The 13,305-nt window shown below is 33.4% G+C and overlaps 1 protein-coding gene across 1 annotated transcript in view; it reads right to left on the bottom strand.

Annotated features, from left to right (window-relative positions):
* Positions 1-5,296, bottom strand: part of LOC124357510 (receptor-type tyrosine-protein phosphatase H-like) — a 46,958-nt gene extending 41,662 nt beyond the window's left edge. The window contains exon 1 of the mRNA XM_046809380.1: positions 5,214-5,296. Within this exon, the coding sequence (XP_046665336.1) occupies positions 5,214-5,228 (15 nt within the window). The 5' untranslated portion in view covers positions 5,229-5,296. The remainder of the gene's footprint in view (positions 1-5,213) is intronic.
* Between the last annotated feature and the right edge of the window lie 8,009 nt (positions 5,297-13,305).

Raw genomic sequence — 13,305 nt, 5'->3', positions numbered from 1 at the left:
GTTTAAACTCCCGCTATCCGTATCTTTAGATGAACGCTCTACGTGCTCTATTCGGAAAAATGGGCCTCTTGGGAAGTTGCTGCAAGTTGGTAATATGGGATGAATGCACCATGAGTCATAAAGATTATGTGGAGGCCGTGGACCGTACTTTAAAAGACCTCCGAAGCTCTGCTAATGTCATGGGTAGTATCACTTTTGTATTTGCTGAAGATTTCCGACAAACGTTTCCAGTTGTCAATAGAGGTACGCGAGCAGATAATTTAATTATGCAGAAAGTACCGGGTGAAGTTAAGTGCTATAAATCCATAGAGACCGTCACTAACATCGAGGACGCAGTGCACTACCCCTAGTAATTTTTAAATTCTCTGAACCCCGTTGAGCTACCACCTCATGAACTGTCGTTAAAAGTTGGCACGCCGATAATGCTTCTCAGAAATTTAAGCCCCCCCCCAACATGTGTTTTGGCACGAGACTTCTTATAAAGGAGCTAAAAGATAATTTAATAGTAGCGAAGATTATCACCGGCCCTGCAGCTTGTGAATTAGCACATATACCAAGAATACCCATGATCCCTATACTGATTTGCCTATACCCTTCAAAAGGCTCCAATTTCCAGTAAAAATTTATTTCGCACTAACGATAAACAAATCCCAATTCAAAACTTCAAATTAGTTGCAATTGATTTACGAAAAGAATGTTTTACGCATGGGCAACTTTACGTTGGCCTATCACGGGTCGGAGCACCCGTCAATCAGTATATTTTGTTACCTGAAAATAATTTAACGTCAAACGTTGTTTATAGAGAAGCTCTACAATAATCGCTTTAGTTATCTATCCTAAAACAACGGGTTGAACTCCTTTACTTCCGGCAGAAGTGAAAACTTAGTATTAATTACATTGAAATATTTTCATCATTAACAACTTTAACATCCACAGAAAAGCAATCTGTGCAGGCTGCGGATAATTACTGCGTCGTCTATGTTAGTGTCGGTGTCTGTGAACTGACCTGGGAATCATTTTGCTGACCGTGTCTTTCCTGGGTAGGCTTATTGCAGCTGTAACCGACATCCACGCGGGCGGAGCTGCGGGCGACCGCTATTTATAATAATATCATTGTATACTTTAGCGATATCAGTAACTATACAGAATAAGTTTTGATGAATAAAAAAACATGAATTTTTCGTGTTTTGTTATGTTTATCTTCCGTCATCGTTTACAGCGCTCCATGCTTCTACTACTCATACACTACATCCTCACATACTTATTATAATAATATATTCATTTTATTTTACTGAAATAATTTTTAAAAATAATTTATTTGGCAAAACAACGTTTGCCAGATTCTCTATGTATAATAACATGCTTCATACATTAGAGAACCACTGATAATTTCAAGTCGTAAATAAACACATTTTTGCGCTTATATTGCAAACTCTACGAGATAGATCAAAATAATGTTCTAAGTTAAAATAAAATAAAAATATAGGGACATCGCGGTTGCGGCGGTACCGGCTGGCCGGAGGCGCGGCACGGCGCGTGTACAATGAAGTCAGCGGTGACATGCATCTTTCTGATATACGAAGTTTTAAACAAAATAAAATCGTAAGAAATCATAAAAGATGCTAACGAAGTAGCGAGCGGGTCGCTAGTACTGGATAAGTCAATGATGAGTCCCATGTAAGTTTGAGCTTTGTAAAGGTGAAGTCCATGAAAGATGAGTAAACTCCAAATAATAACTATAAATAACCCCAAGTTAACAAAGGAAAGAGTATTTATATACATAAATATAATTGACACAACATTACATATCTATAAAACATTCTAATATTTGCTTTATTCATAAACTATAAATTAAGTAAATATTTTGATTTTTAATCATCAAATATATATATACACATGTATCCTGATTCCATCCCAATATGCGAGCCGAAAAGTGATCGTCAAATCAGAAAAGCTCTTGATTAGGTCTTTTCCTTTTAAACCATCATATCATTTCCAGTTCTGATGTGTAACTTATTCATTAATACGAGTACAAACATACAAACATATACACACGCGTACAAAACTTTGTAGACCGTTTAACTCCACTCACAACTATCTTTTAATTGCACCACATTATAGCATTCTGGCCAACATTTAATTAAAAGAACCCCTAAGTCCTGGCGCGAGGTGTTCTCAGGTGTTCTTGGTACATCTAGAGGTAACAAACTGAGCGGGTTAGCTGCAATACTGCGCTTTTTAGTAGTTCCAAGTTAACCATTGTGTGAGCTGTTAAAGTGGTTTTCATCAGTTTACATCTGCAGCAGTGAAAACAGAATTCGAAATGCCGTGGAGTTTCGTTAGTCCCCGCTTCAGTATATGTGTTTCATTGACATTGGAACTTATCTATGAATTGAATTATCATTGTAAAGTAGGTGTCGTGTTTTATTTTCTATTTTCTTTAGAGTTTACAGTTTTGATAATGCATTCTGAAGAGAATAAATTAAGCCAGAATTAGTCAATATCTCTAAAGATATGGAACGGAGTTGATAAGAGTTGGAACCGATAATAATGAAAAGGACCATATCTGTGCTTCTGACCACTCTAATTAAACCACAGATGACAATGATGAAGGATATTGGTTTAGCAATGGTAAACCATAAGCAGTAAGGCAACCCGCCATTGCTCATATTCTGAAATATATCAGGTAGTATACAAATAGCATTACACAAGTTCCATTAGTGGAAGTAAACTCCAACAGAGAAAATTTTAAAAGAAGGACATTTCAATTCTTAGTGTGCCCAAGGAACAGGGACGTAAAAACAAGTCCTCCCTGTGCAAAACGTGATAAACCAATGACGATTAAACGTATTAAAACTGTTTTTTAATATTGTTTGAAACCCGGAACTAAATCAGAAAAAGGACTAATTGTATACATTTTTTGCATAACCATTCCGTTATTTCCCCCGGTAATTCTATGTACTATTTATATTGATTATGACCAGTGAACTTGGTAAATAACAATTATGAAAACGATACGTAAATATGCTTCTTTGTAAACTAAGAAGGCATACTTTAAGTTTCTAAAAATTAGGTAATTTTAAGTTAGCAAAATAAGAAATGTACCATTGTACCAAAAGAAAACATTTAAAAATACATTTTCAATGTTACTTCAAATCTTTAAATACCGTTAAACATCTTGTATGGTATCTTTATTTTCTAAAACAATTTATAGCAAGTTTTTAATTTGTACACAAACTTTTAAGGATCGAGCAGAATGCATGTAAAATATATTAAAATATCTGATAAAATACTAAAAACAGTGATGCAATAGATTAAAATTAAATCAAACTTTTAAACATTGATTTAAAAGCGAATATAGCAAAGTAATTTTATAACATTTTCTATTTGCCAATATTTTGCCAATTTTCTATAGTGTTGAGGACACTATAGTTAATATTGTAATTGATGAGAAGTTAAATTTAAAAAAACACATCGGTAATGTTATAATTGTTCTTATGGCAACATGCATTGAGAAACGTAAGTAAATATTGAATTGCAACTGTACAAAATATGTCCTATTTTGGCCTTATATATTCTCACTTATTATTCGGTATTGCTATTTGGGTATATCGTAATGTAAATGAGTTTCTAAGACTATTTGCTAAACAGCCCATATGATTCATTAAAAAACTAAAGTATTTAAGAGTTATGTAGATGTTCATTAAAGAATTAGAACTTATGACCTTGCCTTCTTTATATATTTTATAAACAATGTTACATGCAAAATTTAAATGTAAATCATTTGACAGAAGGGATTGCCATAATCACAACTCACGATTTAATTATATCCCAGATGTAAGCACCACAGATTGTTTTTTTTTCAGAATCCTTCCGTCTCATGCATGAGTCATATTTTATAACAAACCCCCAGAAAATATTACATTAGAAACCAATGACAAATCATTCAAAATAAACCTTAAAAATTTGTGTTGTCTAGGAGATTCTACGTAGTGAACGAATTATTTATGGAACATAACTGTATTGATTACCATTTTATAAATTTTAAACTGTTTAACTTAAATTATTTGAAATTCCCCTAGATTACACTTATTTAAGTAACATACATAGATACTACTTAGTTTATTTTAACCTAGTTTGTAATTATGTGTCAGGTTAGTTATTTACCTGAAGAAGAGATCACATTGCAAATCCCGAAACGTAGTGTTCTTATTTGTTTTGTATCATTGAATGATGGCAAATGTCCGGAAATCATCGTTAAGTTTCCTTCAGTAACATATTAGTAGTTACAAATATGTTGTATTCGATAGACTTTGATAACACAATTTAATGTTGTTAAATATCAATAAATATTTGTTATTGTTATTGTTACTGTCTGATAATCCATTTGTTCTTAGGATAACTTGAATTGAGACCGATTTTTCAGTGTAAAATTTGCGCATACTTCTACATGAATTTGATGTTCAGCATGAGAAATGATCTTGCTTGTTATTTTAGAGTAAGAAAAGTTATTTTCCATAGAGTGTACAAGTTGGACAGAAGAATAAAAGGTTTAGTGAATACGAATTAGTCGGCAAACCTTGAGAAAGCCGGTAGCTATTATATCAGTTCCAAATCTTTTTTTGGATTAAATATACCATTGTATTATGTGCAAAATGTTCAAACTCGCCAAGTGTCATTTTCTAAAAATTTTAACACTGTCACCAACGATATGTGAAATTTTGGACACAATAATGTTTCAACGCCTTCGCTGTGGCTCTATACTGACTGATCTCTTATACTTCCTATCTGATTCTGCGCCGTAATGCGTCTGTCACAGTCAACAAGCAGCCATTTTAAATGGTCAGTTTAAGAAATTAGGGCTGTTTGAGTTAAGTAAAACCAACAAACTTACATACAGACACAAAGCTAGATGAGACTAATACTTGTATAATATTGTTTGTATAATATAACGACTCTAAGAACAAAACTAGAAAGTGATCCCTTTCATGTAAATAATAAATTCTGTGGGGTTTTAAGTTTAAACCATCAAAAAAAAAATTTTTGTTTCACATATACTGGCCATTTTGAAAACTTTACAATTATCTTATAAATACGATAGTTTTAATATAATTTACAAATCTATCTCAATACAAGATATTAAGGAATAATATAAATTACGTAGGACTTACTAAACTTTTACTAAACTAAAAATATGTGTTGCACAAACTTACTTTCAGTGAGTACATAGTGAACGATAACAAACTATAAACCAACACTGACAAACGAACCCACTATCATTTCATTATGACTGACATGACCAGGATAAGCTAAAAATATGTGAATGTGGTTAGATCTGACTTCCTGTATCAAGGACGCACCGATGAGGGGGGGACGAACGAGACCTGTCTCAACACAAGAGTATTTTATTTCAAAATAACTGATAGTCTAATCTTCTATTTTCGGCTAGAAATAACGATTATCAAATATATAAAATCAAACTTTTTAACTATTTTAACTTGCGAAATACACGGTACTGCACATATAATAATTCACTAATGTTGTTCACAACACTAAATATCTGAATTTCACAGTCACGCAGCAACTACGAAAGTGATGTTAGTTCTTCTTGTGGCTTCTCCCTGTACTCGGTACTTTCAGTAATCAGTACAAAATCTACTCGTACTGATTAGATTCATACTTACAGGGTACTCCTAAAATAGTATGGGTAGGATGTTCCACTTACTATTACAGCTCAACAATTTCCAGTTGTACCTGTATCTTTAAAGTATCTCTACAATAACCTGTATCGGGCACTTGCGATTTCTGATAACTTGTACTCTCGAAAGAGACGAGTACTCGGTTTATTTAGAGTAGTGATCACCGACGTGATCGGTTGTCGCAGTAGTGAGTGAGTTAGTTTCGTTGTGTGAGTTAGTTAGTGTGCTGTGTTAGTTTATTGTAATTAGTCTTTAATCTGTGTTTAAAATTAAACGTTTTAAATAATGGTTTACAAAATTACAAGCTCGAGATAATGCTCCATAACGTGACCAATGACGACCTTTGTGGACCACTCGGTAAACTATAAAAGTTAAGATGTTAATTTAATTTAGCTTTGGTCTTGCTTTTGGTTAAAACTTAACCATTTTATTTAATATTTTAAATGTTATTATTAAATTTTTTAGTTTAATACATTTCATATAAACTGTATTTTTTGCAGAAAATTTGAATTATTCCTGTATATTTTAACTATCCTGGTGAATTGTTGTAAAGTGGGTTTTCTATAAACTTTGAACGCTTTGATCTAATCTTTGCCTCCTTCTATTAGTTCTGAAGTACTATATAATAACTATGTTAGGATCGAGTATGTCAAACATTTCTTAGGAGGGCCTCCATACCTCCTACTGATCTGGGGGGTTTTCCTATAACTCCAACTCCACGGTGTTCCAAACACGTCCTATAGAAGAATCTTGGGTTCGTCACTGTCATATAAACATGTTCAATTCGGGGTCATTCATAGAACCAAAATGTAAATAATTGGTTGGTCAATTAGTGAGACTGTGTGGTCACGGGTAGGAAAGTGTTTTGGAATTTTGAAATATACATTTTTAGTTGTAGCCCTTTACAAGAGGATTAAAATAATAAGAACTACAACCAGATTAATCTTAAAAATTATATATTCGATCTTTATGATACCTATTTGATTATCAATGATGACTGATATATATTTGAACAATCAGTTATTAAAAACTTTTCAATTTTCAAAAGTAACTTCTTCTACTTGATTCCTTAAAAAAAGTTGCATTAATTGATACAAGTTAGAGGTTGAGTGGTAGAGAAGTCTTAATAGCCCTAAACTCTGCCTCTTTAATAAATGCATATTTTTCATTTCATTTAATTTAATTTCAAGTCCAGTTGATCTTCAGGCAATGGTAATATTTTCATTTTAAACTAAAATATGAAAATATTTGCACATTATTGTTATTGTTTTAAAATAGATAGTACTATAGCTATGGTATATAATGTTAACAAGTTTAGTACCGAGTAGCCGAGTGGCAAGCTTGGTAGCTCACGTGTAATATGAGGACCCTATTTACAATGTTAACAATTTTACTAAAAAAGCAGCACATTGTCCAATGTTGGCATACACACCACTCAATACTACTTTATATCTTGGTAGCTCACGTGTTATATGAGGACACTATTCACAATGTTAACAATTTTACTACTAAGCAGCACATTGTCCAATGTTGGCACACACACTACACAATACTACTTTATGTCTTGGTAGCTCACGTGTTATATGAGGACACTATTTACAATGTTAAAAAGTTTACTACCGAGTAGCCGAGTGGCAATCTTGGTAGCTCACGTGTTATATGAGGACACTATTTAAAATGTTAACAAGTATACTACCGAGTAGCCGAGTGGCAATCTTGGTAGCTCACGTGTAATATGAGGACACTATTTACAATGTTAACAAGTTTACTACCGAGTGGCCGAGTGGCAATCTTGGTAGCTCACGTGTAATATGACGACACTATTTACAATGTTAACAATTTCACTGCCAAGCAGCACATTGTCCAATGTAGCACACACACACCACTCAATACTACTTTATATCTTGGTAGCTCACGTGTTATATGACGACACTATTTACAATGTTAACAATTTTACTGCCAAGCAGCACATTGTCCAATGTTGGCACACACACCACTCAATACTACTTTATATCTTGGTAGCTCACGTATTATGATGACACTATTTACAATGTTAACAATTTTACTACCAAGCAGCACATTGTCCAATGTTGGCACACACACCACTCAATACTACTTTATATCTTGGTAGCTCACGTATTATATGAGGACACTATTTACAATGTTAACAATTTTACTACCAAGCAGCACATTGTCCAATGTTGGCACACACACCACACAATACTACTTTATATCTTGGTAGCTCACGTATTATATGAGGACACTATTTACAATGTTAACAATTTTACTACCAAGCAGCACATTGTCCAATGTTGGCACACACACCACTCAATACTACTTTATATCTTGGTAGCTCACGTATTATATGAGGACACTATTTACAATGTTAACAATTTTACTACCAAGCAGCACATTGTCCAATGTTGGCACACACACACCACTCAATACTACTTTATGTTTTTTGGTAGCTCACGTATTATATGATGACACTATTTACAACGTTAACAATTTTACTACCAAGCAGCACATTGTCCAATGTTGGCACACACACACACACACACACACACACACACACACACACACACACACACACACACACACACACACACACACACACACACACCAGTCAATACTACTTTATATCTTGGTAGCTCACGTATTATATTAGGACACTATTTACAATGTTAACAAGTTTACTACCAAGCAGCACATTGTCCAATGTTGGCATACACACCCCTCAATACTGCTTTATGTCTTGGTAGCTCACGTGTTATATGAGGACACTATTTACAATGTTAACAAGTTTACTACCGAGTAGCCGAGTGGCAATCTTGGTAGCTCACGTGTTATATGAGGACACTATTTAAAATGTTAACAATTTTACTACCAAGCAGCACATTGTCCAATGTTGGCACACACATACCACTCAATACTACTTTATATCTTGGTAGCTCACGTATTATATGAGGACACTATTTACAATGTTAACAAATTTACTACCAAGCAGCACATTGTCCAATGTTGGCACACACACACACACACCACACAATACTACTTTATATCTTGGTAGCTCACGTATTATATGGGGACACTATTTACAATGTTAACAATTTTACTACCAAGCAGCACATTGTCCAATGTTGGCACACATACCACTCAATACTACTTTATATCTTGGTAGCTCACGTATTATATGAGGACACTATTTACAATGTTAACAAATTTACTACCAAGCAGCACATTGTCCAATGTTGGCACACACACACACACACACACCACACAATACTACTTTATATCTTGGTAGCTCACGTATTATATGAGGACACTATTTACAATGTTAACAATTTTACTACCAAGCAGCACATTGTCCAATGTTGGCGTACACACCACTCAATACTACTTTATATCTTGGTAGCTCACGTGTTATATGAGAACACTATTTACAATGTTAACAATTTTACTACCAAGCAGCACATTGTCCAATGTTGACACACACACCACTCAATACTACTTTATATCTTGGTAGCTCACGTATTATATGAGGACACTATTTACAATGTTAACAAGTTTACTACCAAGCAGCACATTGTCCAATGTTGGCACACACACCCCTCAATACTACTTTATGTCTTGGTAGCTCACGTGTTATATGAGGACACTATTTACAATGTTAACAAGTTTACTACCGAGTAGCCGAGTGGCAATCTTGGTAGCTCACGTGTTATATGAGGACACTATTTAAAATGTTAACAAATTTACTACCAAGCAGCACATTGTCCAATGTTGGTACACACACCACTCAATACTACTTTATATCTTGGTAGCTCACGTATTATATGAGGACACTATTTACAATGTTAATAATTTTACTACCAAGCAGCACATTGTCCAATGTTGGCACACACACCACGCAATACTACTTTATATCCTGGTAGCTCACGCTTTATATTATGTGGACACTAGTATAAGATATTCGAAATTCAATAATTCAGCAATATGCCACAAAGAGTGCAGGATTTTACTGTGTTTAGTGTAAATGATTTCAATGTGAGTAGACCAATTAAGGGAAGAATTTATATTGATATCTAGAAAATAGAGGTATTTCCAAGATAAGCAACTTCTTTAATTACAGCAATAATTTCAGATTGAAGGATTTGCGTACGGAAATTTACAAAACCAGTTTGCTTATTTCGTGCGGCACCCGCAGCTCCTGTACTTTAAGTCCTCTATCCAAAACCTCTCTAGATATAGTCTCCACGACCGTAGATCAAATCCGTTCCACAGATCTCGCAACCAATCATATGTGTCTCATATAGTCATAAAACTCATCCATTTACAGTATGCGACTAAAAGTGGTTTCTTGGAACTCCACTGATTTTGGCCAAAGGAGAAACGAGCTTTACCATTTCGCCACTAATCTGGTTGTGGACGTGTTATCCAGGAAATCATCAACCTCAGCACCTAGGATGTTTTCCTCTTGAACTAATAAGCTAAACGCCCCATTTAAATAGACGCGGCACGGCTATCATAATTCACTGATGTTCCTTAATCTATTCTTGATCAGAGGTATAGTCATAGACATGCATTTATACCGCATAAATGATGTCATAAATCAGATCACGTCCTTGTGTTCATAACATTAGGAACAGCGGCTACCAAAGGACTCCGCTCCATTCCTTTGTAATGAAAATAAACTAGGACTAGTACCACTGTCCTAAGGGTGACTTTTTTAGTTATACGTATTAAGTGCAATAATGTATATAATAAAACATGTAATAAATTATACATTACCAAAATTTAATCGTGACTCTAGATTATCTGCTAGAATGGTCATAGAGACTCCAAATTATCTTAAGGAAATTGGACGTAGACAGTTTTGCTACTCAGGGATAAGATGGTTTAACCGTTTCGTACTTGAGTGTGGTGATAACATATTATATGAGAGGAAACCTAAATTTAAAATTAAAGCCTTGGAATATATAGTTAAGTTGGGTTTGATGTGATGACACCAGTATAGAGAGATATATTTATTGCTTGAATTGCTGCTGATACATTGATAGTTGATAGTGGATATGATGCATATTGTTTAATACTTATTTATTGGATTTTTGGATTTTGTTGGCATGTATTGCTGTTGGATATGTATTGGTCGTTAGATATTTATGTTTGTTGGATATTTATTTAATTATTTATTTTATTGACTATTACAAAATGTATATCATAAATGTATTTATTTATTGTCACGTTAATGTCTTTAGAGTTATTTACTGTTATGTTGGATTATATACATCACTTAATGATTTATTTATTGTTAGTAATTTATTTATATGTTATTCTGTTTCTTACTATGCTTTATAGAGGTATGGATATATTACCGTCCTATAATTCATATGAATGAATAGGTGAAAATGTATTTTTGTCTTGTACACAAGTCATATATTAAAGACTGAAAATAAAACCACAGCGAGCCTTTAAATCCATTTTCACTTGCAAATTCGATGTATCATAATGTCATTTCCAACCTACCGGAGATGCAATGAGGACTGCAAGAACCTTCGGTGGGCCCCTGCATTCAGTCTTCCCTTGCTTCCTTTCGAGTTCACCATCCTTACCTTTTTACGAAGACAATATATGGGCCACAAGCTTATATCACAGTCCAACGATTGATAGGCTTGTAATTATATTAAAAAAAACAACATGTTTTCACTAATAATTGATTAATAGTTTTAATACAATGAGTCTCATCTGTCTATTATACGTTATTTACCTGCTAGTCGATTCCGTGATTAAGATCTTCATTATATTTTGATGCTAATTACAACATACCACCTTTTTATTAAAATAAGATAACAAATATACATCCACCCCAATAAAAAGTAGTACTCTCTTTTTTCTATTAAAAATAAGTGTGAATTATTATAAGCCCTCTACATTTTATTTATAATTACACTGACTAAAAAGAACGATCATACGTTCATCCTCCACCGCCATCATTAACATCTTCCTAAAATTATAAATAATGGCGTCAATCTATCTAAACATTTTACTTCTTAAAATAAATGACGAAACTAGTTATATCCTTAAAAGCCAATACTGCAAAATCAACTTTTTACTATTGTGTCAATTGTAAAAATACGTGCTGCTTTAACCGGCTGCTTTTAACACCTGTTGAGTAGTGAAATTTTGAACTGCCAAGATCGCTGACAGAGCCGACAACACAAGACATGCATGATAAATTACTATTTACCTGACTCACTACAGAATGCGTAGCTACACGTGTCCTCGCTATTTCCTGCGGTCCTCGTCTTTATTTTTCATACTTTTTTCCAGATTCTTATACTCACCTTGTAATTACCTCATACTCCATGTGGAATATCTTTCCATACTATTTGTAATATCCTAAGACCTGGTGCCATATCGTTTGTCATATATATATATATATATATATATATATATTTGACGCTGCACCAAGAGGAATGTGAACTGGAGCTAAACTCAACACTCACATTATAATTAAATATTTACAAAACGCGATATTTTATTACTTTGGTTGTCTAATTTCGGGTTTTCATACACAAAGTACGGCACAATCAGAAGCAAATGATTGGTAAATAACTTTCGTAACAATGAACGAACACAGGTTACATGAACGTAAATTGACAAAAAATTAATATATTTTCTTTGGAGATTTTAATTTTATGTTACTCCTCAAACAAAGACTCTAATACCATGTTCAATATTCTTTTTGGTTACAGTTTAAGATATACTATTACAGGCATCAAGCTTACAGTGAAGGTATGGTATTGATAATACTTTGTATTACATCTTTCACATAACAACGAAATCAACTTTCCATCCTCTCATATCTGATTACGAATTTCTTTTATGAAACACCTTTTCAGTAGAGAGTATGTTAAAGTTAAACTTTTTTATTAAGAAAACAAAATAAGACTTTGGAAAACAAAAATATCGGAACAAAAATATTGGAATAGTGTTTTCAATAAAACAGATGTTGAAATAGATGTCAGAAAACAATATCAGTTTATAAAAACCAAAATTTCTAAATCATTACATTGGAAACGACAGACAAGAACTTCCAGATGCTTATATTTTACAGATTAATGGCCCACGAGAATTGAAGAACTATTATAAATTAAAAGGAATTATAAATTTTAACATAAAAACCAGGCACTCCAATATTATAAAATAAAAATTATCTTCTTCGTCATTTAACCGTGAGGAGGGTGAATTTAAACTCAACGGGATATCATACACGACCCAGAAATTTCTACAGGATTACTTTATCGGCAATAACTCTGGTGCATTAAAATATAAATCCTCTTCTACAACAAACAGGACGGTTTTAGCTCTATTCAATCAACTTTTAAAATGTATTATTACTAATTGATATATTGAATCCAATTTCCTTTCAGAAAATCCAATTCCTTAAATCTCTGGACGCATTTTTTTCTCAAAAAGAGTACTCCACTGATGTTTTTAGCTGTCTTCTTTACTCGTCAAAGAATATAGCTCGAATTTCTTATTCAACTCCTCTATAACTCAGTGTCTTCACAACAGGTTTGAAGATTATTCAAGCATTCTCCAT

Source organism: Homalodisca vitripennis, chromosome 3 (assembly GCF_021130785.1).
Source record: "Homalodisca vitripennis isolate AUS2020 chromosome 3, UT_GWSS_2.1, whole genome shotgun sequence".
Classification (NCBI taxonomy): domain Eukaryota; kingdom Metazoa; phylum Arthropoda; class Insecta; order Hemiptera; family Cicadellidae; genus Homalodisca; species Homalodisca vitripennis.
This window is presented reverse-complemented; position numbering and strand designations above follow the sequence as displayed.